The 19520-nt window shown below is 44.1% G+C and overlaps 1 protein-coding gene across 2 annotated transcripts in view; it reads right to left on the reverse strand.

The window, feature by feature from the left end:
- Window positions 1-273: 273 nt before the first annotated feature.
- The window catches only part of CHN2 (chimerin 2), a 311920-nt gene continuing 292673 nt past the window's right edge, over window positions 274-19520 (reverse strand). For both annotated transcript variants that reach the window (XM_007505262.3, XM_007505263.3), the window contains exons 8-13: window positions 17893-17977; window positions 12219-12392; window positions 9976-10053; window positions 7505-7642; window positions 5240-5345; window positions 274-2219 (exon numbers count right to left, since the gene is read on the reverse strand). In XM_007505262.3, coding sequence (XP_007505324.1) covers window positions 2048-2219; window positions 5240-5345; window positions 7505-7642; window positions 9976-10053; window positions 12219-12392; window positions 17893-17977 — 753 coding nt within the window. In that variant the 3' untranslated portion in view covers window positions 274-2047. The remainder of the gene's footprint in view (window positions 2220-5239; window positions 5346-7504; window positions 7643-9975; window positions 10054-12218; window positions 12393-17892; window positions 17978-19520) is intronic.

The following is a 19520-nucleotide window of genomic DNA, read 5'->3' on the forward strand; positions in this document are numbered from 1 at the left end:
TAACCAGGAAGAGGGGGATCTATTCCATCTGCAGGGCTCAAATCCCTTCACGGTTGCAAAATCTAGAACCAATGGATGAAAACTAGATGAAGGCAGAGTTTTATATCCAAATTTCAAACAAGGAGAACCCCAAGGCCATGTGTAAACAACCTTTTTTCTTTCCATCTTTAGACCCTTGCCCAATCCACCATCTTTCTGAACCCAAAGCATTGGGCTGATGGTTTCCTTGGAGCCACATTTGTGCTTTTCACTCACCAACACGACAGGCACAAGATCTCTCAATACATTTAATGTGTCTTCCTTCCATTTACACTCTCATAAATTACAAAGCAGGTTCACTTCACAAAATAAAACCATTTCCAGATAATTTTTTTATGACAGTATCAACACTTACACACACTACAACAAAGCTGGACAGTCACGGGGAAGTCCAAGAATGGAAGCGCCAATGAGGTCTCCATTGGACCCTCTACCCCTAAACAGCCACCCACACCCATACATACACACATACACACACACTGTGCAATCATGCTGCCCAGGCCCATAGCCCTTGTGACTCCTCCTTCTTGGAGAGGACTCAAGAATACACTTTTCATCCTCTTCTTCCTTTTCATCTGTCCTCTCTCTCTGCTTCGCTTTGTACACAATGGAATAAGAGTCAATTTTGCTTTTCTAGATCATTTGGAGAACAGTGAGTGGTTAAATCACATGATTTAGACAATTAGAGGAAAAGATAAAAACAAACCTAAATCAGCAATAATCTGAACTGGCAGTGGTTTGGGGATATTTGAAAGATTTTGTCTGGGTAGGGATTTAGGTGCAAAAAGGCATATTCAGAAGACAGAAGATTGACTTAAAGAAAACAGAACCAGTCACAGGATGAGATTACATCTTTGACTGCGGATCACCTTCAGGGAAGAATAACAAACACTGGGGGAGAACTCAACTTATCAACTCCCCTTGAGGAAAAGAAAAGGACCCATTGGCTTCCTTGTAAGAAAACCCAGAGGGAGCCCCCGGTAGGTGAAGATGGGCGTTTGTTGTGTCTCTATCTCCCCAAGCCTGATCCAGTGCCTCGTATATCGTGGGCACTTCCTCCATAAATGCTGTTGGATTGGAGCGGAGAACCCACTGGACAGAAGTATTTCTTTACTCTGCAGCTTAACCTTCATATGTACACCGACACGACAACGGGCTTTTCCCCTTTGCCTTGAACAAATTAATTTTCAAATTTCTCCCAAGAAGAAAGAAGCCAAATGCTCCTCACTTGTGCATGTGGTCAAAATAGAAGCAGCATCCATCCCCCAGGTCCCCACTCTATTGCCTTCTGAGTGACCTGTACTGGAAGATCCAATGGGGGATGGAAGAGCCTTTGGAAATTGATGATGGTTTTAAGGGAGGAGGATGAAATCGACACGCGAATGTCAATGTCGGAAACCGGGTGGGAGGGACCTTTGGAATTGCCTTGGGAAGTGCCGGTTATCCTGGAGGAATGCCAAAATAATACTGTAGGAACGGCCCACATTTTCATGGGATCACAGCAAGAACTCGGGGTAGGGCCTACCGGAGGGTGATAATAAATGCACTGCATTGAGTTCTCTTTTGCTAAAATAAAATACCATTCTTGGATTCACGAACATAAAAAATAAATTTTATAATAGAGGTTCTGTCCAATATATGACTCAAGAGAATTGTCTTTAGGTGGGAAACGCCGTAAGGAGCTCCCGCGAGGAAGGGGCGCCTCACACATACCCAAACACGGCCGATGCGAAGGTCTGCGTGCTTTGAATGAGCTGGAGAAACGTTGATCCGGGGCTCTTCCTCTAAACAAATGTCCATAAGTGGAACGGCCAGAGCCCCACGGCAAAGGGCTTCCTTCGCCTCCCTCATTCTTTCTAGGAGAGGCACCTGCCCATGAGACACGAGCATTCCTCGGTGGGCCAAGAACTCCTTTTCTTTGTTTCAAAAATAAAGCCGGGCAAAATCAGAAATGTTTTCCTTCCTCGTCCCTCATCAGCCCGGGCCGGGCAGAGGCCACACAGCCCGCTTAGAACAACACATCTTCATTCTCTATTAAGATCTGTACGATGAGCTTCTGGTACCGCATGTCGTTGAGGGTGGCGAGGGTGCTCTCCTCCGGGGGCCGCATCAAGGTGGGGCCAAACACGATCCCCAGGTTCTCCGCGTTCATGAAGTTCTCCTTCTCATTCAGCGTCACCCTGAAACACACAGGCACCCAGCCATGACATTCCTACCCAGAGAAAACAAGGGCGGTACGATGCCAGGGAGAGAGCCGGCCCAGAAACCAGGAAGACCCGAGTTCGAGTCCAGCCTCTGACCGAGGAGGATCTTGCCCAAGCTGTCACTCCTCAGTGCTTTCTGCTTCAGCATCTCATTTTGAGATCCTCTGTTCAATTCCGTAAGCATTTAATGAGTGCTTACTATACATCTGCCACTAGCCTAGGGGCTGGGGAATAGAAAGACAACAAAGGAAAAGCAGTCCCTTCTCTCAAGGAGTTCATATTTATTGACCTCCTTCCTTCGACTGTCTTTTTTGTTTTTTTTTTAACCCCCTCCCTTTCTGTCTTAGAATCAATACTGTGTATTGATTCCAAGGCAGAAGAGCAGTGAGGGCTAGGCAATGGGGGTCAAGGGACTTGCCCAGGGTCACACAGCTGGCCACCTTCAACTGTCTTAGGATAGATAAACAGAAAAAGCATAAAACAAATCTGACCCCAGATACGTGCTAGCTGGGTGACCCTGGGCAAGTCACTTCACCCCCATTGCCTAGCCTTTACCACTCTTCTGCCACAGAACCAATACATAGAATTGATTCTAAGGAGGAAGGGAAGGGTTGTAAAAAAAAAAAGGATGCAGTCCATTGTACAGTTGGGAAAATCAAGGAATAAGAAACTTAAGTGACATCTTTGGCCCCAGTGAGTCAGTTGGGCAGAGGACTTTAAACCTCTAAATTTATGGTTTATCCAAAAAGATGGTACTCAAAGGCTTGATCTCTCCCTCCTGAGCCCTTTCCTGTTCCCCCCAATGACTCCTGCTGGATGTTCCCCGCCTCCCCCACTCCAGGACTGACTTCCAGGCCAGTCTACAGTGCTTTCTCTCTGGATGATACCTTTGGAAGCAGGCTGCCTCTTCCCCAGGAGAATATGATGCCATTTAAACATACCCAAGTTTTGTTTTGTTTGAAATCAGTGGGAGTCTCAAACTACAGAAACTAAAAATAGAGACGCATCCTCCCCTGCCCCCTGGCCTCCGGCGCCTGCGCTACGGCTTCAACATTCTCGATTGACTTTTCTGCACCTGTGCCCGTGACCCATCCTCCGAGGGCACTTGGCTCGTCTGGGGAGTTGGCTCAACATCAAGCTAAAAAAATCAGAGAAACTGGGAAAAGGGGATTCTTCTGTATCCAAAGAAGGGAGAGGGAGGGAGCCCAGGATCCGGGGAGATGGAAGAGCCCTCAGGAGCCCCTCAGAGTCTACCCTCCTCCTTTCACATGGGGCGTAAGGGGCGAAGCCAGGATGGGAACTGAGACCACCTGACTTTGAACCCACTGCTCCTTCTACCCTTCCATGCTTTTTTAGGCTCTGGATCATCACCTTTTCTGGTGCTGATACTGAAGCCAGTTCATCTACTTTAGCAATATTCAATCCTGCACTATCCATCCCCTTCTCTCCCCAGCAAAGAAGAAAGGAAAAGGAGAAGGAGCTCTCCCAGCTGTGAGCACATCACTACTAGCCTTGATCAAAGATTGTGCTAATTGAAAGATGGAACTGACAAACTGCAATCTACTAATTAGGTAAACAAAGCATTCCTCGTGATTGAACATGAAGCAGATGAACTATCTGTCACCAGACCGGCATTTCCTTTTGGGAAGAGGGGGAGGCGGTATGGCAACCACGAAGGGATTTCCCTTAGGAAAACTTAGCTATGTGTTTCTATTTTGTCAGATAATAAACTTTATAAAAATAACACTTGAAGTATTCAACTTTAATTTTAATTTTACAGCAGAAGATGCTGAGCCAAGTGCATTTTCCCAACACTGACAACCCTGAATTAGAAGATCAAGATTTGGAGTTGGTAGGAAACCTTACAGATATCCTCGCTGTGTGACCCTGGGCAAGTCACTTACCTTCATTACCTACCCCTTACCTCCCCAACTCTTGAATATTATATGTAAGGAACAGAGAGATCCCAGGATCACCCAGCAAGCAAGGGTCTGTCGGAGGTTTGAACCAAGGTCTTCCTGATTCCCCTGCATCATGGTGCCACTCCATTTCCCATGATTCATAAGGCATATAAAGCAATATGGTTTGCCATTTTGGTGTCATCTCTTTGGGTCTGATGCCTTATCTTCTTGGAACAATTTTATTGCTTCAACTATAATACTGGCCTTCTCCAATAGCTTAAGGAGCCCATAGCCTGACCTCGCCACAGAGACCCATGCTAAGAGATTGGAAATAGGGGAAGACAAGTTTGAAATGGGCTGCCCACAGCTCCTGCTTCCACACACTGGAGGCAAAAGAAAAGGATGGGATGGGGGATAGGGATGACAGGGCTCCAACCTGCTACAGGACAGAAGAGTAGAAGACACAGAGAAGGAAGAGCCAAAGGGCTGCCAGGAGAAGGAAAAAGGGAACTGGGCAAAAGTCCAAGGGGACTGCTTTACTTTAAGCTGTCTTTGTCCATCTTTTGAGTTGTGTAAAAACACGCTAGTGTGTAACCAATACTAATCTTCTCCTCTGCACAAACATGGCAGAAGCAGCTTGGTCTGCAAGGTCTCTACTTACTTCTTTTTATTTTATTTTAAAATTTTTATTTATTTTCAAAAATCCTTATCTTCCATCTTAGAATCAATACTGTATATTGCTTCTAAGGCAGAAGAATGGTAAGGGCTAAGTGATGTACAGGGCCACATAGCTAGGAAGTTTCTGAGTTAAGATTTGAACCTAGAATCTCCCATCTCTAGGCCTTGTTCTTCACCCACTGATCCACCTAGCTTCCCCCAAATTTATTTATTTAATAGAATTATCTCCTGGGTATTTTAGCCCCTTGCTCCTCACCCCACACCACAGAAAGTATTACCCAACACAAAAATAGGAGAAATAGATAAATGGATGAATGGATGGATGGATGGATAGATGGATGGATGGATGGATGGATGGATAGATTCTGTCTTTTGGGTTTCTATTTTTCAGTTCATTCTCTAGAGGTGTCTACTTACTTCTTGAGGTGAATCATTAGGTATCTGAGCGTCTCATAATGTGCAGGGGGCAGCAACATTAAGACTTCATGGACAGCCTCTAATCTCTCATCCGGATTAGAGATTTCTGTGGAATCAGACAATAGAAATGTCAGCACAAAGGACCAGGCTGTGTGAAGGAAGTGTGTGAGGACACTCTGCTAGTGTGGCTGTTGACTTTAGGAAACTAAAGATTTCTGTTTTGAAAGAAAATCCAATAGCTATACAAAGAGAAATGACGTGAGAAAAGTTTTCATCTAATATCATCAGTTCTGGCAAGTATCCCAAAGAGCAAGAGGCACCTACTGGTAAATGTGCCCCCATTCTTCCTTCTGGTGGCAAAAGGGTCTGGGCAGCTCTCTACTGATTATCAGCAGACAACTAAACAAGCTTGGGGACCCTCTGGTGCCAAGCAGACTTGCTGCAGGGAGTGGCTGGATGAGGGGATGCCCAGGAAGGTTAAAACCTGAATGCTTCTAGAAAAATATTCAGACTCATCTATTGGGAGGAAAAGATCTTCCTCAAATACTGATGGGTTCTGTATGTTACCAATTCCTGCCCTCAAGTAGCTTAGATTGTGCTGGAGAAGGGGGAGGGAAGAGAACGCAACCTATATGCAGAGAAGTAAATACCACAAACTTTGAAGAGGGAGAGTATACTAACAACTGAGGAGAAAAGGAAAGGTCTCATGGTTGGTGTCTAAGGTATGCTTTGAAGGAATCTAAAGGTTTATTGCATTGGATTTAATTGAATTTCATGGGAGACCCGATGGGGGCTCAAGTTTCGAAATAGGAAGAGGCATCAATTTGATTTTTGTTGTTCAACCAACCTGATGTAATTCCAATAAGCCTTCAGGACGATTGTACCCACGATTAAGGCTAAGAGCTATTAGAGGGGGGTGGCAGGTACTGTCTATTTCAGTTCCTTGAAGAAAGCAATGGTTCTTGGGCTGATAGGGAGATGAGTGAAATCTTCAGACAGGACAATAGGATTTAGAAGTGGAAGGGAAATTAGAAAATGTCTAATCCAAGTTCATTTGGAGATGGGGAAACTGACTCACAGAAGTGACTTGCCTTTCTCAAGGTCATAGGAGTAGTAAAAGGCAAAACTAGAATTTGAACCCAGCTCCTATGATTCCAAATCCAGCATTGTTTCCATTAACAACAACAATAGCTAATATTTATAAAGTGTTTACTATGTGACAGGGCACTGTGATAGTTATAAAGAGTGTAGTTTTCCATTTCTTTCTCCAGACCATTTTACAGATGAGGAAACTGAGGCAGACAAGGTTAAGTGACTCGCCTAGGGCCATGCACACAATTGGTAAGTGTCTGAGGCCAGATTTGAACTCAGGAAGATGAATCGTTGATTCCCTGCCTGGTTCTATAGCCGCTGTACTACCGAGAACTTTATAATTATCTCATCTGATCTTCACAACAACCCCAGGAGGTAGGTGCTATTATTATCCCCAGTTTGCAGATGAGAAAATATGAGGCAAGCAGAGGTTAAGTACTTGCTTAAGGTCACACAGTTAATGAGTGTCTGAGGAGAGATTTGAACTCAAGTCTTGCGTTCTGTCCTACCTACCTGCCGATTATACTATGCTGGGAAACTGGGTAAGTAGGGCAATTATGAATGCCGAACCTTTCCTGCCCAGGGCTTCCCCCAAATTCCCATGGCACAGGCACACTGGCATTGAACTCAAGCATGAAAAGATCTGTTTCCAGGGGTGGAAATTCCAACTGCCCAGCCATAGCCAAGTCTACTAGAAGGCTCAGGGCCATAATGTTTCATTAAATGTACAAGGCAATACCCTCTGGGAAGGAAGCATGAAGAGGGCACAGGATTTGAAGTCTGAAAGGTCTGGGTTCATATTCCACCTCTCAGATACTTAATAGTGGTGTGACCTTGGAAAAGTAGTTGAACTGCCCTGAGCCTCTGTTCCATCTTCTAAAAATGGGGGTGATAATGCCTCTCTAGTCATGCCCTCACAGGACATTGGGGGGCTTAACTGAGCCAATCACAGCAAACCTTCGAGGGCTCTCATTATCACTGGTGCTGGCCGGCCATCAAGAGCCAATTGCTTTGTTGACCCAATGTTGGGAAAGCCAAGTGTTTATAACCATTTGTTTTTGGTACCAAAAGTTTTCATTTTCTTATGCTCCAAAGCTAGTTATTAACAGACAGACAGACAGACAGGCAGGCAGACAGACAGACTGGATCCCAGCTGAGGGCGTTAATACTCACTGGCTGCATCGATAAATCTGGCGTATGTGTCATATGTGATGACAGGAATCGGTAAGTCTCGGAAGTACAGTTTCAGTGCCCCCGTGATGATGTTGATGTCTGGATATGTGTGGGCAGAAATATCTGCCTTCTCACCATCTAGGAGACAGCCAAGAGAGCCATTACTACCTAGTGCCTGTGTTTCTCCACGGGCACTTCAAAGCAGACCTAAAACTAGAAGGAAGCAAGAGAAAGGAAAGATAAAGGGCAGAGAAGGGAGAGAAGAGAGAGGGAAGATGGGAGGGAGGAGAAAGGAAGGGGAGGGGAAAGGAAAGGAAGAGGAAGAAGAGGAGGGGAAAACCCAACAACAAAAAGGTTCCCATTGCAGCTTTTGACTAAGCACTTTTTAGTCCTAAAACACCAAGAATATTCCAGCAGTAGAATGTAAGCTCCTGAGGACAGGAACTATTTTTTCCTCTCCTTTTCTTCCCTTTTTTTTTTTGCTGGCATGTTTTGAGGACCCACAATAATGGTTTTGCACATAATAGGTGGCTACTAAACATTCACTGAATTAAACTGACTCTGGGAGGTAAGGGGGTAAGTAGAACAGGGTCAAATTGAAATTGGCTTTGGAATTGAAAGACAGAGATGGAGCTCACAGTTGGGGGAGTCCTGAGGGCTCCAGGCTACAATAATGGCACAGTTTCTGCCCCCAAAGAAGCTACTGACTGAAACAGCAGATACATATGCAAGTAAATACAAAATAAATACAAAGTAAATAAAGAATAGTTAAATAGATTAGGATGTGAATGGATTCTAGACATGGCTGTTGGGATGGGAGTCCATTCTGGTCATGGATGTTGGGATGGGAGTCCTTTCTAGACATGGCTGTTGGAAAGGGAGTTCATTCTAGACATGAGTGTGGGATGGGAGTCCAATCGAGACATGGGCATGGGATGGAAATCCTTTCCAGACATGGCTGTTGGGATGGGAGTCCATTCTGGTCATGGATGTTGGGATGGGAATTCATTCCAGACATGGCTGTTGGGAAGGGAGTTCATTCTAGACATGGCTGTTGGGATGGGAGTCCATTCTAGACATGGCTGTTGGGATGGGAGTCCATTCTAGTCATGGATGTTGGGATGGGAATTCATTCCAGAGATGGCTGTTGGGAAGGGAGTTCATTCTAGACATGGGTGTGGGATGGGAGTCAATTCAAGACATGGGCATGGGATGGAAATCCTTTCCAGACATGGCTGTTGGGATGGGAGTCCATTCTAGACATGGCTGTTGGGATGGGAGTCCATTCTAGACATGGCTGTTGGGATGGGAGTCCATTCTAGTCATGGCTGTTGGGATGGGAGTCCATTTTAGACATGGCTGTTGGGATGGGAGTCCATTTTAGACATGGCTGTTGAGACGGGAGTCCATTTTAGACATGGCTGTTGGGATGGGAGTCCATTCTACACATGGCTGTTGGGATGAGAGTCCATTCTAGACATGGCTATTGGCTGGTACAATTTAAGTAGCAATGACAAATGTCCTTTTGATAAAAGGTATTGATGCCACTGACAAAATCCCAGTATCTCCTTTAAAATTGGGAACTTACACAAGAAAAAAACTCAGAACAAATAGCCATGGGAGGAGAAAATGCTTAGCAAGTCAAACATTCCAAGTTATTATTTGACTCCATTTCCTGATCTTCTTAAATCTGAGGAGAGGCAAGTATGGTATGTCGGAGTAAGACCTGGGTTCAAGTCTGGCGTCTAACACAATGACTGCATGACCATGGGCAAGTCCCTCAAAGTCTTGATGGCAAAACTAGTTACTAAGGAGTTGTTGATCTGCACAGTTATAGAAGGTTTCCACAATGCAAGCTCCTGTGTGAAAATCATAGTGGGGAGGGACAAAAAAATCCTTGCTCCTTTTAGTACCACCATATATCTTCATCTGTCATTTTAAGCTCTTTAAAGCAAAATGAGAGAATTAAAAAAAAAAAGATAATAAGAAGAGGATCAGAGGAGGGGATTCTGAGTACTCTGTATATTCATTGAGTAAAGACATCAAAAGAAAAGCTTGGATTCATAGGATGGGCTGGAAGGGACCTAAAGGGGCCCTTCATTTTACAGATGAAAAAGAAACACATAGAAGGCATGTAATTTACCCAAGGAATATATCACTATTGGCTGAAGGAATATTTGAACCTGATCTTTGTTGCCTCCAATTCCAGGGCTCTAACTGTTTTCCCTGAAATCACATACTACCTTTGAGCTCCCCTCTCAGAGCATCCCGATGGTTATCGCCTCCAGGAAAGCTGGTCAGTCAGTGTGGGTCAGTGCTGGGAGTTCTGCCCAGCTGGGCACTCTGGGTCTCACCCTTCAGCAATGTACTCATTAGTAGAAAAAAAAAAGAAGCTGCCTCTAAATTAAGTTCATTGTCAAACCTGTTTACCAAGAGGGTGTCTTGAGGTGGGAGGGAATACTCAAGCATACCTCTGTCAAAAGCCATCTTGACATCTTCAATGTGTTCAGTGAACCCTGAGACTCTGTAGAGGCCCTCAGACTTTAAACCTGAAAAAAGAAAGCACAGTGAGCTGAATTTCAGCCCCCCCCCCCCAAATAACCACCTTGAACAAGAAATGACAGTAAATGCCCATCTAATACTCAGGTTAGCAGAGGCCAAGAACATAAAGAGAGTGTTCTCTGTGCAAGAGCAGCTGTGGTTAAAGGAATTTGAGGCTCTTTTCTTTTTGATTTCAGTCATTTCCTGAGCTCCTCAGCCTGTCAGATAGTTGTTTGGTATCCAATCCCTTTTCTGAGCTGTCTGTTAGCAAAGCACCCTGGGAGAATCTTTTTATCATGGATGCTTCCCTTCCTTTGCTTGAACATTCTTCTGTTCATTTCATTGCTGTTCATACCAGTACCTACCATACCATAGTGCCTTGCACACAGAAGGAGCTTAATGAAAGATGGCTGAATTGGACTTGCCTAGATGGTCCAATTATTGCTGTGGCGACTTTTCACTAATACATGTATTATCCTGTTTTGAGGACAGAGAAGAGATTGTACTTCATGCTCTTTGAGCATGTGGTCCACTAATGTCTTTACAGTAGTGATGAGATTAGACATGATTTGCTCAGAATTAGATGGCTACTAAGTGCCTGAGGAAGGATTTGAATTTGGTTTTCTTGAGTCCAAGTCCAGGATTATATCTACTGAGCCACCTGGCTACCTCCTTCATTCCCTAAGTCTAGATCAGCTAATCCCTGGAAAGAAGGCTCCACATGTAGGGAAAGGAACTAATTTCTGTACTCCTAAAGGACCAAATGGACTACCTGGTTCATAAATAACCCAGGGCATGTGAAACCAAACAATGGCCACCTAGTTTAGCAGAATGAGTATATGGCAAAAATTCTGTTTTTCATTCATTTATTAACATTCACTTTTCATCAATTGTGGTCATAAGATATATTCCATTCTTTGGGTTTTGCTTTTTACTTTATTTCATAATGATCTTTCTAGATTCTTTGGTATTCCTCATATTTCTTATTCTTCTTGCATTATAGTCATTTGTTACTATTTCCTTGCTTTCTTGCTCCTGCTATAATTCCATTTTGTTATCTCACTAACTCTTGAAATAGACAGAGGAGACTTCTGGAATTAACATCACTTAATCTTTGGTTTGGAAGGGACCCCAGAAGTTCCCTACTCTGACCTCTACCTGAGCTCTGACTCCTGATCCCTTGGACAAAACAATCATAAGAGGTTGGTGCAAATAGTACAGATTTAACAGAGTGCAAGCTCAGAGGAGCAGTGGGTTGAGAGATGGTTTCAGTCTCAGGAAAGATCTGGGTTCAAGCCCTGCCACAGACATTTATGAGATCAGTGCACAGTCAATATTACATGGTAAAGAGGAAACAAAAGATGAGTAAGATAACTCAAGACTAAGAAAAACAATATTTTCTTTGTGATTCCCCAGATCTGCCTGGGCAAGTCACTTGAGGTGTCTGTGCTCTATATAAGCTCCAAGACAAAAGTTGCAGAAAAAGTAATGACCTGCACGGATGTAAGGAGTTTACTCACTGAGTTTCCTATACCAAAGGAACCACATATCTGGACCCTCCAAACCCTGCTTAGGTAGACTATTTCCTATGCAGATTTGTGGGGATACATTTTTCTTAACTTGGCTTATATTGGGAATTTTTAGAATTTGTTGAGATTGTGGAATTATTAGAAAGAATGATTTAGTCACCATGGAGAAATTGGGATTTATGTGTGGGGTATAGTGAAGCAAGCGCCTTGCCCATGAACATCTGAATGCTAAATATTTGAGGAAGGATTTGAGACCTGGTCTTCTTGATCCCACCTACAATCTTCTACCTATTACAACACCTAACACCTGTAGGGAGGCAATAAAGCACACTTCAAAAGGATTCCTTCAACAACGCTGGGCAGGGCCCTTCAACCTGGAACCTTTATTTGTTTGAAATTCTAACTCCTTATCTTAGAATCCATACTAAATATTAGTTCCAAGGCAGAAGCGCTCTAAGAGCTAGGCAACTGGGGTTAAGTGACTTGTCTAAGGTCAAGGTCACACATCTAGGAAACGTTCGTTTGAACCCAGGACCTTTTGTCTCCAGACCTGGCTCTCTATCCATTGGAGCTACCTCAGTCTGGAGCCTTTAAGTCTAAACACTGGACAACAGATATATCAGAACAAGCAGATCTTCTCAAACCTCTTCCCTCGATCTCTCGAATGCACATGTCCACCACCATGGGCCTCTGGGTGTTGTGGGCCTTCACCAGGGTGGTGAGATCACAGCAGTACACCTTCTTGATGCGCTTCAGGTCCGGCTGACAGTCATTGGGAACGTGCTTGGAGCATTGCTTGTGGACGTTGAGGCCACAATCTGAAAAAAAAAAAAAGAGGGGGAGGGGGAGGTTTCATTAGCGCCTTAGGGACACGCTTCTCTGGAGTCGGTCCCCTTTTCCTGACAGCTAATGTGTTCTCTGTGATGTGGGCAGAGGAAGGTTTGAAGAGTCTTCCTCTGAATGGTCAACACGCCCCCAGGGATGGTGAGTGGCCCCAGCATCAGCGTGTGAAACTCTTGTGGCCTCCCCAGATTTCTCCAGGGTGCTGACCAGCACTTCTGAGTCATCCCTTATGGCTCCAGCACAATATGGCGGGATGCCTCATTCTGATGGATGCAGAGATGGGGCCGTGGAATTCTGAATTCCCTTCGAAGCCCAGCTCAGCGGCCTCCCAGAGCCTGTCTAATAATCCCCACTCCCCCACGCTGTTAGCTTGATTTCCCTCATTAAATTACTTTAAATTTCCTTATCTGTAAATACATAGTGCCCCACTCCCCAGCCTGGGAGAATCCCCCCTTCCTCGAGGGAGGGGAGCGTTTCGTGTCTCTGAATCCCCGGCACGTGCTGGGGATGTATGTTATATTAAAAGCAATTTAACTAAGTATATTTAATAAAATAAATATAATTTACAATATATACACATATAAATAAGTATAATTAAGTATACATACTTAATAACATATTGCTCAATATGCTTATTTTTATTTCTAATTAAGAATAAATCATACTACATTTTTATTATTTTATATATTGCATTTAATATAACATAAACATATTATTAAATAGTAAGTGGACATTTATTAAGTATAATTAAAGCTGGAAAGACTTTTAGAGATTATTCAAGATCCGTGGCCTGGAGATCTGAAGCTAGAAAGGGTCATTAGATCAGTGCCTCTCATTTTACAGATGGGGAAACTGAGCCCTAAAGTGGTTGGGACCACACATCAGTCAGTCTGGCACACTCCAAGGCCAACGCTCCATCCGATCCATCCCTTCCATCCCCAATGCCTGGGATACAGTAGGGGCTTAATAAATGCTCATTGATTGGTTGGTTATCCTGAGTCATTCTCTAATAAGTCAAGGACTCGTTACTATAGAACGAGGCAGCTCTCTGCCAAGGAAATGTGAATGCAGAACCATTTTGAGCCCAACCCCCGAAGAAGGAAAAGCCTCCACAGGACATTCCGCTCCCTGTGGCTCCCTCTGCATGTGGCCTCGTGAAATCACGTTCCTATGAGCAGAGGCAGGAGGCTCCCTTGTGGGGGATCATCCCTTTTGGGGACCACAATTCTGTGTGCATTTCGCATCCTCGCTAAGGCACAGTCCACGCCCTGAAAGCTCGCCACCACAAGGACCGGGCTCTGTGTCTGTCGCCAGGCAACCCTGAAAGTGACGCGTTCATAAATGTCTCTCGTCAATTCTCGTGTGTGTGTCATGGCGGTGCTCAGACTAATGTGCTCCTCGGGCTGCTTGACTACATCCTCCTGACAGGCATCCCTCGGCTGCATTTTCCTCCAAATAAAAGACGATTAACCTACTCCAAAGCAGTGGTGACTGAGGACCTTGGAGAGGAGGACTAAGTCCTAGGCAGAAGGATGGACCTTGCAGAGACCTTTCAATTAGGAAGCCAGTGGCAGAGTAGAAAAAATCCCTGGATTTGGGGTCCAAGGATACAAATTAAAAACTCGCCTTTGACAAGTACTGTGTGACCCTGGGTAAGTCACTGAATCTCCATGAGCCTCAGTTTCCTCATCAGTAAAATGAGGGGATTGGACTAGAGGCTTCTGAGGTCCCTTTTAACTCTCTGGTCCTATGAATGACTGCTCAGAAGGGTTTGAACTTTTACCACGGGCTCTCCCCCTCCTCCTGCGTTCCCTCCACTATTTCTAAACCCTTCTTTGCTGACACCTTGACAGCTAGTCAGGGGACCTCCATTTCCCCCGACAATACAGGCTTTATTTTGACACCTGTAAAAATAGGAATAATGAAGAGCTGGCCTCCAGCCAGGGCACCAGAGGGCTCCCTGGGCAGTACGGTGCCATGTAATAGAATAATTAGAGTAATTATTTATGGAGTCCATCCGAACCCTCCACTGAAAAGGGCCATTGAAGTTCACTGAAGCCATAAAAACTCCCTGAGCAGGTGGCAGCCACTCATGGAAATTCCCAGCCAGTCAGAATGGGGCGGTTTAGGGGGTTCACAGAAGCTTGTCCCTGGGTATGAGGCTTTCTCATTTGGTCAGCGAATCACTGAGCCCAACCCAAACTCGTCCAAGAACGCCCTGGATGTCGTCATCTCTGCCAACTGGCCATCCAGCCTTCTTGGAAGCCAGGCTCTTAAATCGGGGTCTGGGACACGTATTTCAATAGATCTGGCTTCCTTTGGAATCCTTTATATTTTATTTCACACATTTAAAAGCACGATTCTGAGGAGAGGCCCAGAGGCTTCAGATGATTGCCCAAGGGGTCTGTGCTGTCCCCCCAAAAAAGGTAAGGAACTCCTGGTTTAAAAATTAGCCAATTCCTTGCAGAGGCAGCCCAGCCTACTTTGGGATGGCTCTGATTACTAGGGAGTATAAGATGTCTGATGGGAAGTGTTGTGTCTTGATTAGAGCATTAATATTTGAATCAGGAGAGTCCTGGGTTTGAATCCTGCTTCCAGAACTAAGGTGACCATAAACAATGCCTCCACCACTTTGGGTCTGCCCCTTCTTTTAAGTAAGGACAATAATACCTGTAGTACCAAGCTCATGGGAGACAGCTTGGTGCCATAGAGAAGTGGAGGGCAGATCTGGGTTCAAATCTTACCTTTCCTCTTTGCTAGCTCTGTGACTCTGGATGAGTCATTTAACCTCTTTTTGTCTTGGTTTCCTTATCTGTAAGATTAGGGGAATGAAAACAGCACCTTTCAGGGTTGCTGTGAGGATCCAGTGGGAGAATGAACATAAATTGTTCAGCGATCCTTAATGTATGACGTAAATGGTGGCTTTTAGATTTATTTACATCATTATTGTCTGAGAATGAGGCTGAGCCTGTGATCCACAGCCTCTCAGTTACAAAATGGCTAGGACCTCCCCAGAGTTCACCTAATAGGAAGACAATGGGAGGAGTGAGTGGAGAAGGAAGAAAAATGCAAAAAGACCAATGTTGGCAGGATATCAGAGAAAAAGCGAAAACAAACCAATCTAACAATGAGAGCTGTCCAAAAGTAGGATGGGCTGCCTGGCCAGGAACTGAGCTCCCTGGAGGTCTTTGAACAGAAACTGGATGACCTTTGCTGGGTGTTATGGTAGAGATTCTTTTTCAGGTATGTTTTAGGGTTTGGAGTATGAGTCTCTTGGTTTGGGGGCAGTGAGGAGGCTCTGTAGAAAGAGAGCCAGATCTGGAGACAGGAGGTCCTGGGTTCAAATCTGTGATCCTGGGCAAGTCACTTAATTCCCATTGCCTAGCCCTTATCATTCTTCTGCATTAGAACTAAAATTGTATAGGGTTTTTTATTTAAAAAATTTAAAAAAGAATCTCTTAGTTCAAATTCTAAATCTCTAATCTAGTCCCCAGGCAACACTGGGAAAATAATACAGCTTCCTTGAGCCTTAGTTTCCTCTTCTCTGAAATGATGCGGTTGGACTGTCTAGCTCCAAACCTATGGATCCTGTGGGTAGATGGCTCCTGAAATCCCTTCCAGCTGAGCTTCTGGAATTCTGGGTCTTCTTGACCTCATGGCGTTGGAGCAAGGATTGGACGTGATCGTGTATGTGAGCTCTCTTTGTTTCCAGGTAGGCTGAAGCATGGCTGTGTGTTAATGAGGACATTTGATCACTCTGTAGTGTTTTACAGTAGCTTAACTTTTAACCCCTAAATGCCTTTCATCTATTAATTTACTGCCTTGCTTCTCCTCCCCCACCCCCCAAGGAATAAGTCTCTATTCAGACTAGTTCAAAGAATCATCTCTGCCATTTTGCTAAAAAAGAGAATTATTGAGTGAGAGCGAATCTGGCCAACTGGGCCCAAAGCACCTTCGGTTGGCTTTGGGCCATTCAAAAGGAAACTCTCACAGGATAAAACAGGATTGTTTGGGAAAATGCGGTCGGCTCTTATTGGGTTACTCCCTCTACTGTTTTCCTGCTTTCCCACAAGCTTTCTCTTATTTATCTCCATAAGTTCAAATATTGATGTTTTCTAAAAGAATAAAGTTTTATATGAAGTAGACAAAATATTGAAGTTCTGGGAATTGATCAAGTTCCATGTGTTATATATGGAAAGCCCTCTAGAAGTGCCCAAGTTTAAGAGTGTGTGTGTGTGTGTGTGTGTGTGTGTGTGTGTGTGTGTGTGTGTGTGCCTGTGATATTTTCTTTCTTCGAATCTTTCAGTTATCAGTGGCCCTTCTCCCAGAAAGAAAGATGAGGAAATCTGTGCGATTGTTTTTGGCCAATGTGATTTAACAACATAATTGTTGAAATAGATTTATTAAAAAACCCAGGGGGCAGCTGGGTGGCTCAGTGGATTGAACGTCAGCCCTAGAGACTGGAGGTTCTAGGTTCAAATCTGGCCTCAGACACTTCCCAGCTGGGTGACCCTGGGCAAGTCACTTGACCCCCATTGCCTAGCCCTTACCACTCTTCTGCCTTGGAGCCAATACACAGTATTGACTCCAAGACGGAAGGTAAGTGTTTAAAAACAAAAAAAAAAGCAAAAACCCACTTTGGTTCTGGAGGAAGCTATATCTCCTACCCTACGTAAAGGGTTCTAAATTTGGATACCACAGAGTAGAACAAAGATCATTCTGCTATAACCACCAATGAGAATGTTTTACACCTAAATTTGTGATTTCATGGGTGAGGGGAACTCCTGGGGGTTGGGGCCAAGGGGAGACGACTTCCTCTACTAAAGCATAATATTGGTACCTTCTCTCTAAATTAAAAGTTTAGAGTTTCCCTGGAGTATAAGAGGTTAGATGACTCATCCAAGGTCTTATAGATAGGTAATAGGTATCAAAAATGGGACTTGAACCCAGATTTTCCAGCCTCCAATGTAAGGCTCTCTAGCCACTATACTCTACTGCCTCATTAACAGGAAAATCACACTTGAGCCTCAGCTATCAAGAGTGAGCTACAGAACTTGATTTCTTTACCAATTTAATGGCAACGAGAACTGAGCAGGGTTGTATTTTTAAGCCCAGTTTTTCCTAGGAAGATGGAGAGGACCAATGAGAAAGAAAGAGGAAGACCATAGTTTGAGGGAATGGGGGAGTCCTTGATTTATTCGTGCCTCCCATTAATTTTTCCAAGTTACTGCTTGCTATGGAGGAAAAAACCCTCACATTTATTCAGTGAAAAGAGAACAAGTCAACAAGATGCTTCCTCTCTTGTCCTTTAGAACATCTCTAGTAATCTCCCCACCAAGGCTTGAGATGTGCTGGACCCTCCAAGGGCCTGTTGTTTCTCAGCTGGTTCAGCCAATGACCTTGAGACCTGCCCTCCCATCATTCGCTATCTTTGCTTCATGGAGTGAGAAAAGGACAATTAATGGTCTGAACTACCTGAGCATCTGACCCCTTGAGCGATGAGTCCCCACATGAAGTTGGCGCAGTATTCACACCAGTGCGGCCCCCGGAACGTGTGGACCTGTCATCCAAAGAGAAAAAGGAATCACAACCTGCAGCAATCAAGGGGCAGGGAACAGAAGGTGTCTTCCAGAAGGAAAAAAGAAATTAAAATTATGAGACAAAATCATCCTGGCCCACAAAGGGCCAAGGAGATCCTGGACCATCTTCCGAGTTTGAAACAGGACCAAAGACAAAGGGAGGCTTGGAATCGGGGCCTTTAAAGTATCATTGGCCGCTCCATCCCTCTCACTAGTCCGTCATCATGGCACAGATTCAAGGCTAAGAGAACCAGGATTGTCCAGGCAATCATGCTGTCAGGCAGAGGATGGAAAGCCTCCAGCCTTAAAGAACAAGGCATGAGAGATACAATCATCAACTTCTACTAACATTTTAATACACAAAGAAGAAAATAATTTCCAATAAGTGGAGTCTCTAAGTATGTAAAGAGTGGTTTTAAGCTTCTTAAAACTTAAACGTCACTAAGATTGTGTGTGTGTGAGAAAAATCAAATAACATTCATTAAGTCCCCGTTTGCTCTCTTTGTGTGTGTGTGTGTGTGTGTGTGTGTGTGTGTGTGTGTGTGTGTGTGTGTGTGTGTGTAAATATAAACAAAGTAGCAAAAAAGATTGTAAAACTGCTTGACTCTTTGGTTCCCTTCATTTTCCCTTCTGTGTTTTATTTTACAAAATATTTTTATAAAAAAGAAATAGAAAAGAGTAAGACATGACTTTTCATTTCTGTATTGGGTACATATCCATACAAACACAGACACAGGCACACAGATAATACAAATCAACCCCTGGGCTCGTGGGCCAAGCTAGGAGGGTGGAACCCAAGTGTAGAAAACCTTGGCTGATGTCATAAGATGTCATAAGCTTCAGAACTTCAATCCTGAGATTCTAGGAAGGCACGTATGAATAAAGTCCAAACGCGGAATAATTGAGAGTGTGGACAGTTGTGGAGAGATGGACAGAAAGCTGGCCTCCAGTTCAGGAAGTCCTGGGTTCGAGTCTTCTCTTTGACTTATATTGGCTGTGTGACCTTGGGGAGCTAAGAACAAGTTACAGGCAGGTAGTGGCCACCTTCATTGGTATGAGGAATTTCCTCCCCAAGACTTCCCTGTATTCATGAAATTCTAGGTCTAAACTTTTTCTCCATTTCCATCCCTGAGAGCCATGGTCTGGTCCAGTAGCTAAGAGAGACTTAGCCTGGAAAGCTAAAACACTAAGTCAAGAATATCTAGGTTCAAATCCTTTCTTGGGCAAGACACTAAAATTCTCTGAACCTCAGTTTCCTCATTTAAAAAATGGGGATAAAGCATTAACTCGTAGGGTTTTAGGGTTTAATGGAGATAATGAAGTGCTTTGGAGAATACAAAGGACCTAAAATGGCAGTCTTTATTACTAAAGAGGGACACCAGGGGGGAAAAAAAAGATGTCTTTGTATATAATCACATGGCATTTGGAAGCAATTAGAACAAAAGCACTAAACATTTAATAGGCTTTTAAAAAGTCTTGCCCAGCACTAATAGGAGGCTAAAAGCTTTACTAAACAATATAGTA

Source organism: Monodelphis domestica, chromosome 5, assembly GCF_027887165.1.
Source record: "Monodelphis domestica isolate mMonDom1 chromosome 5, mMonDom1.pri, whole genome shotgun sequence".
Taxonomy (NCBI): domain Eukaryota; kingdom Metazoa; phylum Chordata; class Mammalia; order Didelphimorphia; family Didelphidae; genus Monodelphis; species Monodelphis domestica.